Raw genomic sequence first — 13,643 nt, 5'->3', positions numbered from 1 at the left:
CCGATGGTGTCTGTGAGAGAGGAAAGGAGAGAAAAAAAACGGCTTCGGTGAACAGTAACTCTCTGTCGGCCCGTGGGTGGTCAATAGATGAGCAAGGGCGGGAGCCGGATCCACCGGAGCCCTGCCAAAGAGTCCCTTAAACTAGGTCAAAATTTCAACCTCGGGCTTGGAGTGCAGGGCACGGCGAGTACAGATTTCCATGCCATTTTCGCGACCTTTCATCCGGTTTCCATGCGCCCGTGATGCCTCTGGAATCCTACCTTCTCGGCGATGCTGCTATCGTGTACATCTCATATCCGGTCGACGAACATGTGTCCCCCGTTAATATTTTTAATATATATTTAATTAAAGTTTTCTCAGAAAATAGAAAACAAAAACGACATATATTTAGAGACGGATGGAGTATATTATAATACTCATGAACATAAAATTAACAATATACAAAAGTGTTGTCAAATGTGATTCTAGTGATACTAAATTTACATGGTTTAATTTACAGATACTTATTCTGTATTGGTTAAAGTTTTCCATTTGAATCTTATTTGCCTGTGCAACTTAATAAAAAAAAAGAGACTACAAAATACAGATGCAGCCCAAATGTAAACGTGGATATGCCCCTCTAAGCTTTTAAAAGTGGAAAGGCCTTTAAGCGTTAGCCAAAAAAAATTTAAAAAAAAGTTGTAAGAAAACCTCTCGGAATGAACATAGTAAACTATTCTGGCCGTATTCTGAAGTCATCACTCGACTACGAAAAGAAAATGTAAAGGGCGTGCAACACTACACAAAACTGGCGCATCAACAGCCTCGTCTCCTCCCGGAGTGAGATCGACCTGGATGCCTCTTGTGATGCACAGAACTCTGAACCACCTGGCAATGAAGCGTGTGAAAAAAATCATAGAACAAAATAAAATAAAAAAACGGGGGAAACGCACGTAGTTCTTTGTGTGAACACACACCTCCTTTATAGAGTTCAGTATATCCACAATCTCTGCAAAGGTTGGTCTTAGAGCAGGATCTTTCTGCCAGCATCTCTGAAGGAGTTCAGCGAGCATAGGATGAGTATCAGCAGCAATAGTAGGCCTCAGATCCTGCATGCAGAGTTATCGGGTCTGGCAGATTAGGATTCAAAACAGGAACTCGGCAGCAGTTTCACAAGGAGCAATTCACTTCCACCAAGCACCAGAAAAGATTCCAGGACTTCAAATGGATCTACAATTCAGCATTCGCTTTTTTATTTGGAACCTTTTCCTTTCAGCAAATTGATGTAGTATGATAACAGCAAGATGTGCTACTGTTCTTATTTTGTGACAAACCACAGTAACTGATGTGTTAAACTATGATACCTTTTGAACAACGGCAACTGCCGCCTGAAGAGGTGTCATGTCTTCGTATGGAAGCTGAAAAGAAAAGGCCAACTCAACAATTAGCAAAACCACATTTCTGCTCTACCATTAAGCTGGTGAAACAGAATGATGGTGAGACAAAATAACCTTTGCAGTCAGCAGCTCCCAAAGAACTATCCCAAAACTGAAAACATCCGCTCTATGATCATACGGCAAGTGCTCAATGACCTGCACATATAATTTTTTTTTAGTAAAACAAGGTGCTGCATAAACAAAAGCTAGTTTTGACTCTTATGTGGCACAAATCTGAAGTGCACTGTGAAGATACCACCTAAGGAGCTCATTAACCCCCAACATACCAATAAATTATCTGTTATGTATTACTGAAGGTAAACTAAAAATAAATGATAAACATTTGCTGGACTACCTTCAGTTTGACAGGCCACTAGTTTACTCTAAAGCTGAGATAAGCAGTTTGATCCCACAAAAGGATCTTGGATTTCTTTTCAAAGTACTTTCTGGTAATAATAAGAATTTTCTTTATGGTACTTTAGCTTAAATACAGGAACAGTAATACCCACGGCAGACCAAGTAAACAAATCATATTCAGGCATGCTAGAATTGTTGGCTTGGTGAAGTAGCATTGATGTAGAACGCGCAGAATAAAGAAAAATAGTCATGTCACAATAGCTGAGGCATCGCAAGCTGCTCAAAGAAAATTTTAATCTTGATTTCTTGAAAAGTGACATTGGGAACTAAGTAAACTTTTAGGTATAACACACTGAGGCCCCAACAAATTTGCTGCTTCAAGCAAACTATCAAGGTGGTCTAGGGGGATAAATTCTCGCATTTTGGGCATTCTGTCTGCAGTCTGCACGACTAGTATGTAATCCGCTTGATATGAAACCACATTTAAGCACTGAAACGAATTTCACATACGCTGCTTTTAATGCTAAGAATTTCTCAATGTTTAATATCAGGCAATTTGGCAAAATCAACCTCAGGGGCCATCCATCTGTAGGTTCCTGTTTCTGCGGTCATAACTCCTGACTGGTCTTTAACCCTTGCAACCCCAAAGTCTGCAACCTTGACAACCTGCAAGATTATATCATTCAAATGGCACAATAATCTGAGTAAACACATGCTTATTTATTTGAAACATATATAGTGCCCAAGGGCGGCGCATTGCACAGGCGAGGGTAAGGCTTGCCACTAACACCCTTCCCCAGACCCCGCACAGGGCGGGAGCTCTCTACACTGGGTACGCCCTTATAGTGCCCAAGGGCAAGCAAACATAAGAAGTTCAACATGATCATGATCCATTCTCAAAAACAAATGTCATAGTTCACAGATACAACGGGTCCATTGATTGGTTCGAGAAAAGACTGAGTGACTGACAATGCATGCACGCCTATGTTGAAGCAATTGCAGACTTGCAGTATAATTAGACAGACAGGTGTGCACAAAAATAGGACTGCTGGAGGGTGGAGCAGGTGGCCTCAGAACAATTTCTTATAGGCATGAGATCCGGTGAAGCTGTTGATTTGTGGTACCATATGCAATTGGCCATGGAGGTTGACCGTATTTTTATTCAATTTCACAGCGGTCTAAGCTAGTGCAGAATTATCTTCAAGATGTCAGGATATCAGGAGTTCAGGACCAAAAGAACCTTTGCATCTAAAGCTAAGATTCCACTATCCTGAGAAGTGAGTATGGTAGTAGACTTCTATTTTCCCGAGATAGATGCTGTAACAAAGGTTAATAATACGATGTGCAGTTAAGTACCTGATCATCCATAAGAAGATTTGCAGTCTTCAAGTCCCTATGAACAATATTAATCTGATGCAAGTAATTCATTCCCTTGGACACATCAGATGCAATTCTAATCACATCCGGGAGCTGAAAATTTCCTCGTCTATTGTAAAGGAAGTCAAAAATACTGCCTCCATGCATGAATTCTGGCAATAACAAAAAGAAAAGGAATAAACAGCTAATACGAGTGATGCTCCAAAGTAGAAATGCAAGAGAATCTACGCGGCACTGTGAAGATAGGAGGTATTATTATGTGTCAGGACTGTATACCTGTAATGATACACAAAACAGGAGGTCTCGTGCATGCACCGATAAATTGCACAACATTTTTGTGACGAACCTTTCTGTGAAATTAGGATTAAACATGGTTGGAGAAGGTGACTGAATATATCAATAAGAGTGACATCATGCAAAATCAATTTTGAAAAGAGAGCTGGAGCATAATGATTGTCTCAAGTTCAGTAAGTGTCTGATCATCAAGACTAAAAATAACAGGCTAATGCTATTCAAGGTTTTGATACACTATGTTATTAAGTTGTAATCGAACATGATGTTAAACAATAAATCATTCCTTAAACCCATGGTCAGTAAACTCAAATTGCAGAACTATGAAACAAAAAAATCTTAAATTAGCATCATGTTACTTCCCATACACAAAGTCATTACAGCAAATTCAATTTGCCTGGGCAGTCATAAATAAATGATGGAACATCATTCTAAAATGCTGTATTGTGAAGTGAATATTACACCATTTTCTCAGTCCAAGCATAAGTAAAGTTCATCACTCACTTCATTATATATACTTCCTGTGCAAACTCACGCAGCATATCAACGCTAACCCGCTCAGGCTTGAGTACTTTGATAGCTACATCTTGACTACAGTACGTCCCATGGTATCTGATGGCACATCAAATAAGTCAGTTACATATAAATAAGAGTTGCTACTTCAATTTGCTTCTTGAACATACAGATCACCAAATGATCCAGACGCTAATTTTTGTTCAAATTTGAGAAGCCTGGGATCGACTTCCCAAACATCAGCTGCATCAGCTGGTATCTGGACAAAGTCAGATGAAGGAGAAACCTCCAATGGTTGGTGATCCATCCTAGCAGACATCGACGGTACCAATGGCCATGCTCTGTACTGCATTAGCATTTAAAAAAAGGACTAAGAAGATGACCATAATGCACAGAAAGTCTTTGGGTGATAAACGACATGAGCAGCATCAGGTACAGTGGTGCTGATGCTGTCTTATTCAAGCTGCTCTTCAAGGTTAATGGCACTAAATTTACCACTCGTTAATTTTGACAGAAACAATTCTTACTGTTTAGCAACACTAAAAAGTGCAACCACTACTTTTTAAGGACAATATAAGTATTAAAATAGTAAGAGAAAGGTAACAAGTTGTAAACATGAAGTTATACCTACAATACACTAATTCTGTTGTACAAAAGCAACTAACACGAGACTTATCATATGATATAAATATAAATCTGAAGAGCTTGATTATATTCCAGTTAAAGCATTAGTCTGTCACATCTTACCTTTATTTTATCAACGCCTTCCGTCAATGCGCTTCGGAGAATGTCAGCCTGGACATTGTTGGAAAAGGAGGATGAAACAGAAGCGAACAAACATTAAAAGGACAAACATATATACATTTTCAAATTCAAGCCGGCACTGCAGTTACAAAGTTTGCTACAACTCTGAAACCTTCTTACAGTGACAAAGCTCGAGGTCAGGATTAGGCTAATTAGGCTAACTATGTGGCTTAAGATGATCAGCATACTCTTCAAGCATCTACCATCCATATTGGTGCCCACTGTTGTGTGCGATCCAGTGATTTCTGGTAGCTAGATGGATCTGGAAACAACTACTAAAATCATGTGTCTTCAAATCAATAATTTCGAAATGATCACCACCCTAAAATTTGTAAAACATTCAATTTCTGCAAAGAATTCTGAGATTAGTTCATCAAGAAACAACATTGAATTGTTTCAATGAAACGGAATGGAGGACTGTCAAGAGGAGTGTTTGGCAGAAGGGTGAGTCAAGTGGAAAGATGATTATGTTTAGGCAATAAACCAGGATCTACCTACCACCGTCCATCTTTCATCTATATTGTGCGGAGGATAACAAAATAACTAATTACTAACAGCAACCAAAAATATGTTCCTTTGCACATCCTGAGCTCATGCACAACTGCACATGCAAAAGGTCATAACTCTAACTGCCCCCAACACAAGAACAAGATGTATGCTTCAGCTACAAAATCTGCCTTTTCCCATTCACCGCCTCAGTTGAATCTGCCAGCACTCCTGTGTTGTTTTTTCTTTTGCTCTTCATCTCTTTGCTAACTAAAAGGATACATGCCTTTGGTTAAAAAGGAAAAGGAAAGCCAATGAAGATACCACTCGTTACAATTACAAGAGACAAGATCCCCTTAGTAAAACACACCCTAATCCAAGGTACCTAGTAGCCAGTGATAACCATGAAAAATTATGACAGCTATCATTCAAAAAAAATTATGACAGCTAAAAAGGAAATGCTAATTTTTCAAAATAAACTAAAGGCCCTGAAGCATTAAGTTAACTGAATAGGCAAGCTTTTTTATCGCTTTCATTGTGCCTATAGGCATGCTGTCAGTCTGTCACACAAACTATGACAGGTACTGGTTGTGGCACATCATGTAAGACTTAAAAAGGTGTTAGAATAAGCCGAGAAAAGATACTTTAAAGAGCTGGAATCATCATCACTTGAATTTTATATTTTTTAGTGTCACTGTTCAATCATGTGTAGGCACATGTCAAATTATAGTAGAATAGTTTTAGAATATGCAAAAATCAAGATTGGTGAAACAATAGGAATAACATAAAATACGCTATCTGATTCTGAGCCCAATTGTATCTGGAGTACAGTACCGAAAGTTTGCATCATCACACAAAGAACAGATTCAGACCCCAAAATTTGTTTATATCTACGCAAAATCAGTACACTGATAGCATTGCAGCTTCAGTTCACATGACCTCATCTTAAAGGATTTGCGGTAGGTTTATGTGGCTCTGTCAAACAATGATTGATCAATTTTTATCCACCAGAAATGCTGAATTACCTCATACTTCCAGCCATCAACAACAAAGATGTCCAAGGAATAGCCGTCACTTGTCGAATATGCATGTGCTTCTTGGATATTAAGACCAAGCTCCCCAAGAAGAGAAGTTAACTGAATAAAACAAAAGATATATACATTTTATAGCTGTCTCAAAACAAGAAAGCAACCAAGAGTAAAACAAAGTGGAATCTTGAAGAACAGAAAACAGAACCACCTGATCAATAGCCTTAGTGTATAAACAGTTCTTAAAAAAAGAGTAGGTTAGCAGTTTAGCACCCTACTGAAACTATACTACAAGTAAAGGATCTACAGCATCCAAAGAATAAGGAACAGATACAAGACAAAACAAGATTTGAAACATGTAGATATAAGACAAAACAAGATTTGAAACATGTAGATGCTACATCAAAGCAGAATTTTAAGGGAAAAAAGAAATGAAATTGGCTGAATATGTCAAGCAAAAGTATGCAGAACAGATGAGGAATCACAGGAAAACTATTATATAAACAGGCCACAGACTGGCTGTAGCTTAGATATGCAGGAGATATCTCACAATCAAACACACTAAGGCCCTGTTTGGCAGAGCCCAGCTCCAAGAAATCTGTGGATGATTTGGTACTAGGTATTTCTAGCTCTATAAATTTGTGCAGCTGTGGATACACCTGAATTGTTGGATTCATTTTCTTTCTATTCAAAACAAAAAAAAAAGTTTCAAGGTTCTTAATCTTAGTATACAAACTCCAGATCTAAAGGTGAAACTTGGAGCTGGAGATGTGCCAGATGGGGCCTAAGTAAAACATCACTCGTGTTAGCAGCTCCGTTGCTGATTGAGGTTTCTACAACTTTTGAGGCCATACAATAACTTACATCAAGTGACCACATGAGAATGCAATCAAATCAAAATGCTATTCAGTTCCCAGACAAGATGTTGGTGGTTTACCTGACTAAGAAGCTTTGGCTTATCGTCACATGCAAATATAATTTCATGCAAAGGCCTGTAACAGTATTATGCATCAGAAAATATTGTCCCTTAATTTATCATTAGCAAAACATACTAATACCTACATAAGCCCCGTAAATGCAACACCTCTAATGAAACACAGAGTAAAAAAATAAAAATAAAAACTGCAGAAGTGTTAAACTATACCATAAGAAGCATTAAAAAATTATTCCAAGGACACAAGCTAACAAGCTTGCAACTTGCAAGTGGACTGTATAATATGAAAGAAGACTAGACCAGATCACCTTTGATCTCTTGATGTGAATACTGAGCACTGGGGATCTTGTTCTTCTTGCTTAAAGGAAGTTGCGGACTCAAATCCAGTGCTTTCCTCCAGAGTAACAACCTAAAACTAAATCATTGTCAACATAGAGGTGCAGTTCATTTAGTTGAGTTAAATAACATACTAATGAAATATACTAGAGTATATATGCTAAAAAGTTCACATTATCAATATCTATCTATTTATACGAAAAGGATGAGTTTCCAAGGACTACAATTATCCAGCTAAGAGATTCACTGGCTCAACCTCAAATTCAAAGTTCTCCCCCACCGTAAGATAATGCTATTCCATCAAATACAGTAAAAACTAATAAATCCCTGACCAAGTCTTATAACGTTTCAATTTCAAACTACAGTACTACGGAAACATGTACTTCACATCTCCACAGACACATCAACTAGTTGAGTAAGAACTAAGAAAAGAGTCTGCAATTGTGCATGTTATCTCCCTCAGTTTCTTGATAAAAACACACAAAAAAAAATAGCAAACTATGAATGTGTGATCTACTTTGAGAACATTAGAATCAGATAAACAAATGCCAAAACAAGATAAATAAAAAAGAAATATATGAGATATTATCTATCACCTCATCTTTGAATAAGCGCGTACTGTACTTTTTTATTCTAAAACTGATTAGTATCCAGCCCTTCATGCATATTCATTTCACAAGAGACAAGACAAGAGAAGCTTAAACTGGGCACACTTTTATTGCAAAAGCAGTTATCACACATAAAATGAAAAGACATAGCTGCCACCAAAGACCATTGCAAAAGCCTGAGTATGTAACCATGCAATGCAATGGAATAAAGTAGAAAGCAGCCTTTATGAAGTTCGTTTTGACAATGGCGCACTGTAACATAATAACTAACAGTATGTGCAGCAAAAGAGAAAGGGAAGGTGATTGTGCAATTGTGTGAATTTGAGAGCTTAAACTAGATACGAGTTATTTTAAGAATGTTTCAAGGAAGAGCTTATGGTTATTTCGTAGAAATAGATTGGGAGAATAATGGCCACTAATTGATGCCTAGTCAGTATGAATAAATAAAGTAGATATATGATGCATGAATTAATCACCTGTGAAGGACGAACATCAAAGACCAGACCATTCATAGGTTCATGGGCTTGCTCGAGCAATTTCTTGTGCAGTAAGACATCTTCAACGCGCTCTACGTTGACATCCAAAGCATATCTGTTCATTCCACGAAGTCAACCATGCCTAGTATTAGATTTCAGTGGCATGCAATTATTTAAATCAGTGCTAGTTCTTGCTACAAGGAGCTACAACAAGATGTGCATATACAAGTATACAATAATGCTACAGTGCTCTTGCAAATGGCCTTGATTTTTCATGTTCTTGCAGCGCTGTGATAAACAGGCCAAGACATGCTAAAGAAGCAAATGGGATCGTGACAAGTAAAGAAGAAAACAAGAAATAACATATCACAAATTTGAAATGGTAATTATCAAGAGGAATAGTGGAATACCCAAGCAACCACTGTTTGATGTTTACAGACACAGCCTACGGTTAACAAAAGGTATACAAAAATGTGTACAGTTTTCATTCACATGAGAAGGAGAAATCTCCACGAGTAGATAGTGTGTACCGACTAATGCAACGAACAATGTAAATTTTAGCAGTACGTCAAAGACATAAAATAGACTACTTCTAAGCATTGCGCCGTCGATCCAACCAGACTGGCATTGTGTGTTCCTTCTCGAAGAGGAATTAAACTAGTATTCCAACCAGACTGGCATTGTGAAAAGAGAAAAGAAACAGCAAGTTGTTGTACTACAAGGAGTTGTACTGCTACTGCATGTACTGTCTAGTTGGGTTGTGTTAATCTAGATCTAGTAATGGGAACCATTAGCACTAGTTAAGCTTGCATGTTAACCAAGAAGATTAGCATATATTAATACCGAGAAAGAGAAACCGGTTAGCTGCTTTATGTTTGCATCTTGATCCGTGCGAATTTACGTATAACCAACAAAGATGCCATGGCCCGTGGTGGGCCGACAAGCGCCACGGCGAACGCGAACACAAATCCTATCGACGACAAAAAGGCGGCAGGCTTAGCTTTAGCTACAGCGGCGACGAGCAGCTGCGGCGCGGATCGGGTACTGTACGATCGACTGGACCCCAGCCGCAGTAACTAAAAGGAAGAAAATCGAGCGAGGACAAGATAGATCAACTTAGCATGCGATCCAACAGTAGAGGATCCTACGCATCAAGCGCGACGCATCGAAATTTCGCAGAGGTGCTAGCAAGCAGACTAGCGAACACAACACATCCTACATGCAGGAGGGAGAGAGGAGAGAGTTTTGGACCTGGCGGGTAGGCCTTGGAAATGGGCCCAGAGCTCGTCCTCCAACCCGGGGCGAGCAGCACCGTAGCCGCCGGCGCCAGCGCGGATGCGGCGGAGCACCTCGGCGTAGGCCTCCGCCTTGCGGCGCCTCCCGGCCGCGCCGCCAGCGGAGGGAGGAGGCGGGGGCGAGGCGCCGCGGCTGCCGCAGGACTCGGCGGCCATGGGGCGGTCGGCTAGGGGAAGCGGCGGGGAGCCGGGGAAGCGGCGTGTGCTGGTGCTCCAGCTGCCATGGGCGTCGTCGCCGTCGTGGGCTGCGGCGCTTTATACGAGGACAGAGGAGGATGGGGGAGGTGGTGCTTAGTCATGACATGAGATGAGACGGGGAGACGGGAAGCTGCTCTCCTGGGCCAGGTTTCGATGCTCCACTTCTCGCAATTCAGCCCCTACTTTCTCCATGTTGCAGGGAGCAGGGACGAACACAATTACACAAATGGAAAACTACCCAAGACCCAGAATTCAAACTTTAGCACTATAAAAAAAGAATATTCTTCGTCACATCAAACTTACGGTACATGTATAGAGTACTAAATGTTGACGAAATCAAAAATTAATTATACAGTTTAGTTGTACTTTACGAGACGAACGTTTTAAGCCCAATTAGTCAACGATGGGACAATTATTGCCAAATACAAACAGTGATTTCGAGACGGACGTTTACAGTGCTTTCGCCGGCGCCGATTCGGGCCAACTAAACACGGCCCAAATATATGCTACTTAGATTCCAAGATAACGTTTGGTTAGAAGCCAAAATAGGTGGGATGGCCTCTCTCTAATTTCTGTGATGAAATGACTTAATTTTTTTTGTTCGGTTGAGAAGAGACAGAGTCAACCTTTTTTTTGTTTGATTTGAAGGCACTAAGTGGCGTAATAGATGGGGTCAATGTGCTAGTCTTTTTTTCCTTCCTCTTTCCTTCCCTAAGGACGCATAGAGGAGCTCGCCCACGCACTCGCCAGCGGTAGGGCGGGGCGGGGTGGAGCTCACCCGCGTGACGGCGGGGCTCGCTCGCTCGCTCGCTTCTTCCTCGACTTCAGCAACTCCGGTGAGTCCCTGCTTCTTCCTTCTTCCTCAACTGTGGCAAGCCTCCGCTGCTCTTCTCGTTCTTCGCATGTGCGCGTGTGACAATCGTCCCACCGGCGACGGTCCTGTCTGCTCATTTTTTGGGGGCGAAGTGAGCCCGGATCTTGCGAGAATATTCGCACAAGGGATGTCCTTGCCCCTGGAGACCTCCGAACCAAATAGTCCTGGAGTCAGGGTCGTCCTATCCTGCCCCTGCCCATCCTCGAAACCAAACATACCCTAAGGGCTAAGGGCAGCCACAACGTGAGACACAAAAGTCCTATAGCAGTCTATAGTTGTAGATACTCGTATACATATGGCCTACCCATAAGAAATGAAAAATATTATCTCTCTTGCTACGCATATATAGAGCTTAAGTAACAGCCAAGGATTGAGGAAGTAGGCATGCGGAACATGCGCAATCGGAAAGAGAGGCAACACCACCAAATGCCAGGAAGAGGGGTGCTACCGCGGCCACTGGAGAATGACAGGTTGAGGAGGCGCCATCCTAGCTACCCGAGAAGGCTAGAAAAGAACGCCGGGAGGCCCAGAGAAGCCAGCAAAAGAGCCACTCCAAGGCACTGCGACGCACCACCACAGCCATCGAAGAAGGCGGGGAAGATGGGTGACGCCCCGAGCATCGAGAGGAGGGGCGCCAGTGGGCGCTGGAAAGAAGGGATCCTCCCGCTGAGATCTTGGGAGAGGGGCTCCGATCCGCCACGACTGCTATGGAAAAGGGGCATCGAGCACACTGTCGCCTTGTCGATGCGGACGAGCGCGATATTGAGAGGAGTGAGCTTAGATTTTCTTTTTTGGTGTGGGGCCATCTTATAGACTACTCTAGTCTTCAGCATTGTGGGCTTGGACACAACAACTGATACCCGCTTATATGGGGCCCAGCTATATGGACTTCATCCATATTTATTACACATGCCCTGAGACCGGTCTCAGTGAAAGGTTTCATGCCCTAGTTTTCAAGACTATTAAGTCTTGGAAACCGGTAATGAAATAGACCATCTTAATGCACAGTTTCATTTTATCATGTCATAGGTTAGCTAGTAGTGAGAAATGTTTTAGGCCATCAATAGAATTGTTGTCATACGCCATAGAAAGATAAACACCAAAAACTTGATTTCTCCTAATTCTAATTCAATTTTAAAGAGTCCAATGAGCTAGCCAAACGGTTCTATGAAGTGATTCTAGTTCATCAAAGAAACATTTCTGAACGAATTCTAGATCCAAAATGTTTATACGAGAATCTAAAACCCCGCCAAACGTACCCTTAATTCTTGCATTGAGCTATGATCGATTGTGTCATGTGAACTGTGTAGCCATTTGATATTGCGATAAGTATTAGTGTATTAGAACATGGTCACATGGGCAAATAAACATGATTTACCATACATGTCCATCTCTTATGTTTGAAATTTCACATCGACAAATAAACATTGTAAATGAAAACTACACCAATGCTTTTCTCGTAGCTAACCACAAAAAGATCGGAAGAGATGAAACAATCAGCCTGACTGTGGGTTTCATCCCATTTTCAAGGCCGTAGAACCCCCCAGTGGCGAAGCTAGGGCTTTAATTGTATACTTGTTCAACATTTTGCAGTCAAGGATATTAATTTGCAGCAAGACCAACATGTTTGCGTTTGATCTCTTTCTAATAATCAAATGTAGTATATCATCACTACACCCTCCGGTCATCTCTTAGAGCTTCTCCAAGAGCCTTTCTAAAGAATTTACTCTCTAAATTATTATTTGGAGAGAGTAAAAATCGCTTTCTATATATCTTGTTTGCACTATAGAGAGTCATCCTCGCTCTTCATCTTTAGTTAGCGAGAAATTCGGTCTATATTTGGAAATCCAATTAATAAAGAGATTATTGAATGATATTTTTTACTAAAATCTCTATTCCTATATATTAGAAAAAAAATATAGTCTCTTAGAATTGTTCGCGTGCCGCGCCTGTGGCGGCGTCAACTTCCGAGTCTGATCGTGACTCTCAGAGGAGTCGTTGCATGGAATCTATGAGCATATGCCTTCGTAGAAGGCTAGAAGCCTGTACAGGTTGCTACAAGTTTTTTTAACTTCAAATTCAACTTCAACATTACATGTTGGTGCGGTATGTACGTAGCAGCAGGTAGCGTATGCCCTCTACTCATCTTATAAATCAAAAGAAAAAAAATAAAAACATAGCTGTAAGACATGGTACGGTAAAAGAGCACTAGACCCCTTTAAACATAAAAAATCCACAAAAATCAATTTGTTTTCATAGATAAATGAAGGAAAGGAAAAACCCACATTCCAAAAAAAAAGACCTTAAAGTTTAAAAGGAAAGAACGAGTTTAAAGGCACAAGTAAAGTATACAAGTACGACACAACTAGCAGAATTACTAGTACAATATATATCAAGGAAAAAAAAAGGGAAAGCAAGCTTAAAGGCATACTAATTAGTGACTTTCAAAAGGTTGGAGCTGCAAAAGTGCCTGCACGTGTCCCAGCTCTAACTTTTATTTCCTCGGCTTTAAAGAACAGTTACTTTCAAAGTTTCAAGGAAAACTGCTTATTTCTGAAAATAACCAAATAATATCATTTATGGTGCTAGTATTTGTTATTTAGTATTTTGGATGAAACTTTAATCCTATAGATAAGGAAAAGCATTCTTAC

At 40.5% G+C, this 13,643-nt stretch overlaps 1 protein-coding gene across 1 annotated transcript; it reads right to left on the bottom strand.

The window, feature by feature from the left end:
• Positions 1-440: 440 nt before the first annotated feature.
• Positions 441-10,242, bottom strand: LOC136550159 (serine/threonine-protein kinase STY17-like). Its single transcript, XM_066541646.1, has 15 exons — positions 9,877-10,242; positions 8,626-8,740; positions 7,514-7,614; positions 7,209-7,263; positions 6,269-6,379; positions 4,701-4,748; positions 4,124-4,299; positions 3,945-4,052; positions 3,426-3,499; positions 3,129-3,301; positions 2,343-2,438; positions 1,491-1,571; positions 1,344-1,397; positions 957-1,088; positions 441-867 (listed from the first exon to the last, which is right to left on the bottom strand). The coding sequence occupies exons 1-15, from the start codon at positions 10,074-10,076 to the stop codon at positions 796-798; spliced, it is 1,596 nt and encodes a 531-aa protein (XP_066397743.1). The 5' UTR covers positions 10,077-10,242; the 3' UTR covers positions 441-795.
• Between the last annotated feature and the right edge of the window lie 3,401 nt (positions 10,243-13,643).

This window comes from Miscanthus floridulus, chromosome 4 (genome assembly GCF_019320115.1).
Source record: "Miscanthus floridulus cultivar M001 chromosome 4, ASM1932011v1, whole genome shotgun sequence".
Classification (NCBI taxonomy): Eukaryota; Viridiplantae; Streptophyta; class Magnoliopsida; order Poales; family Poaceae; genus Miscanthus; species Miscanthus floridulus.
The sequence above is the reverse complement of the archived record's forward strand: the minus strand, read 5'-3'. Positions and strand labels throughout refer to the sequence as shown.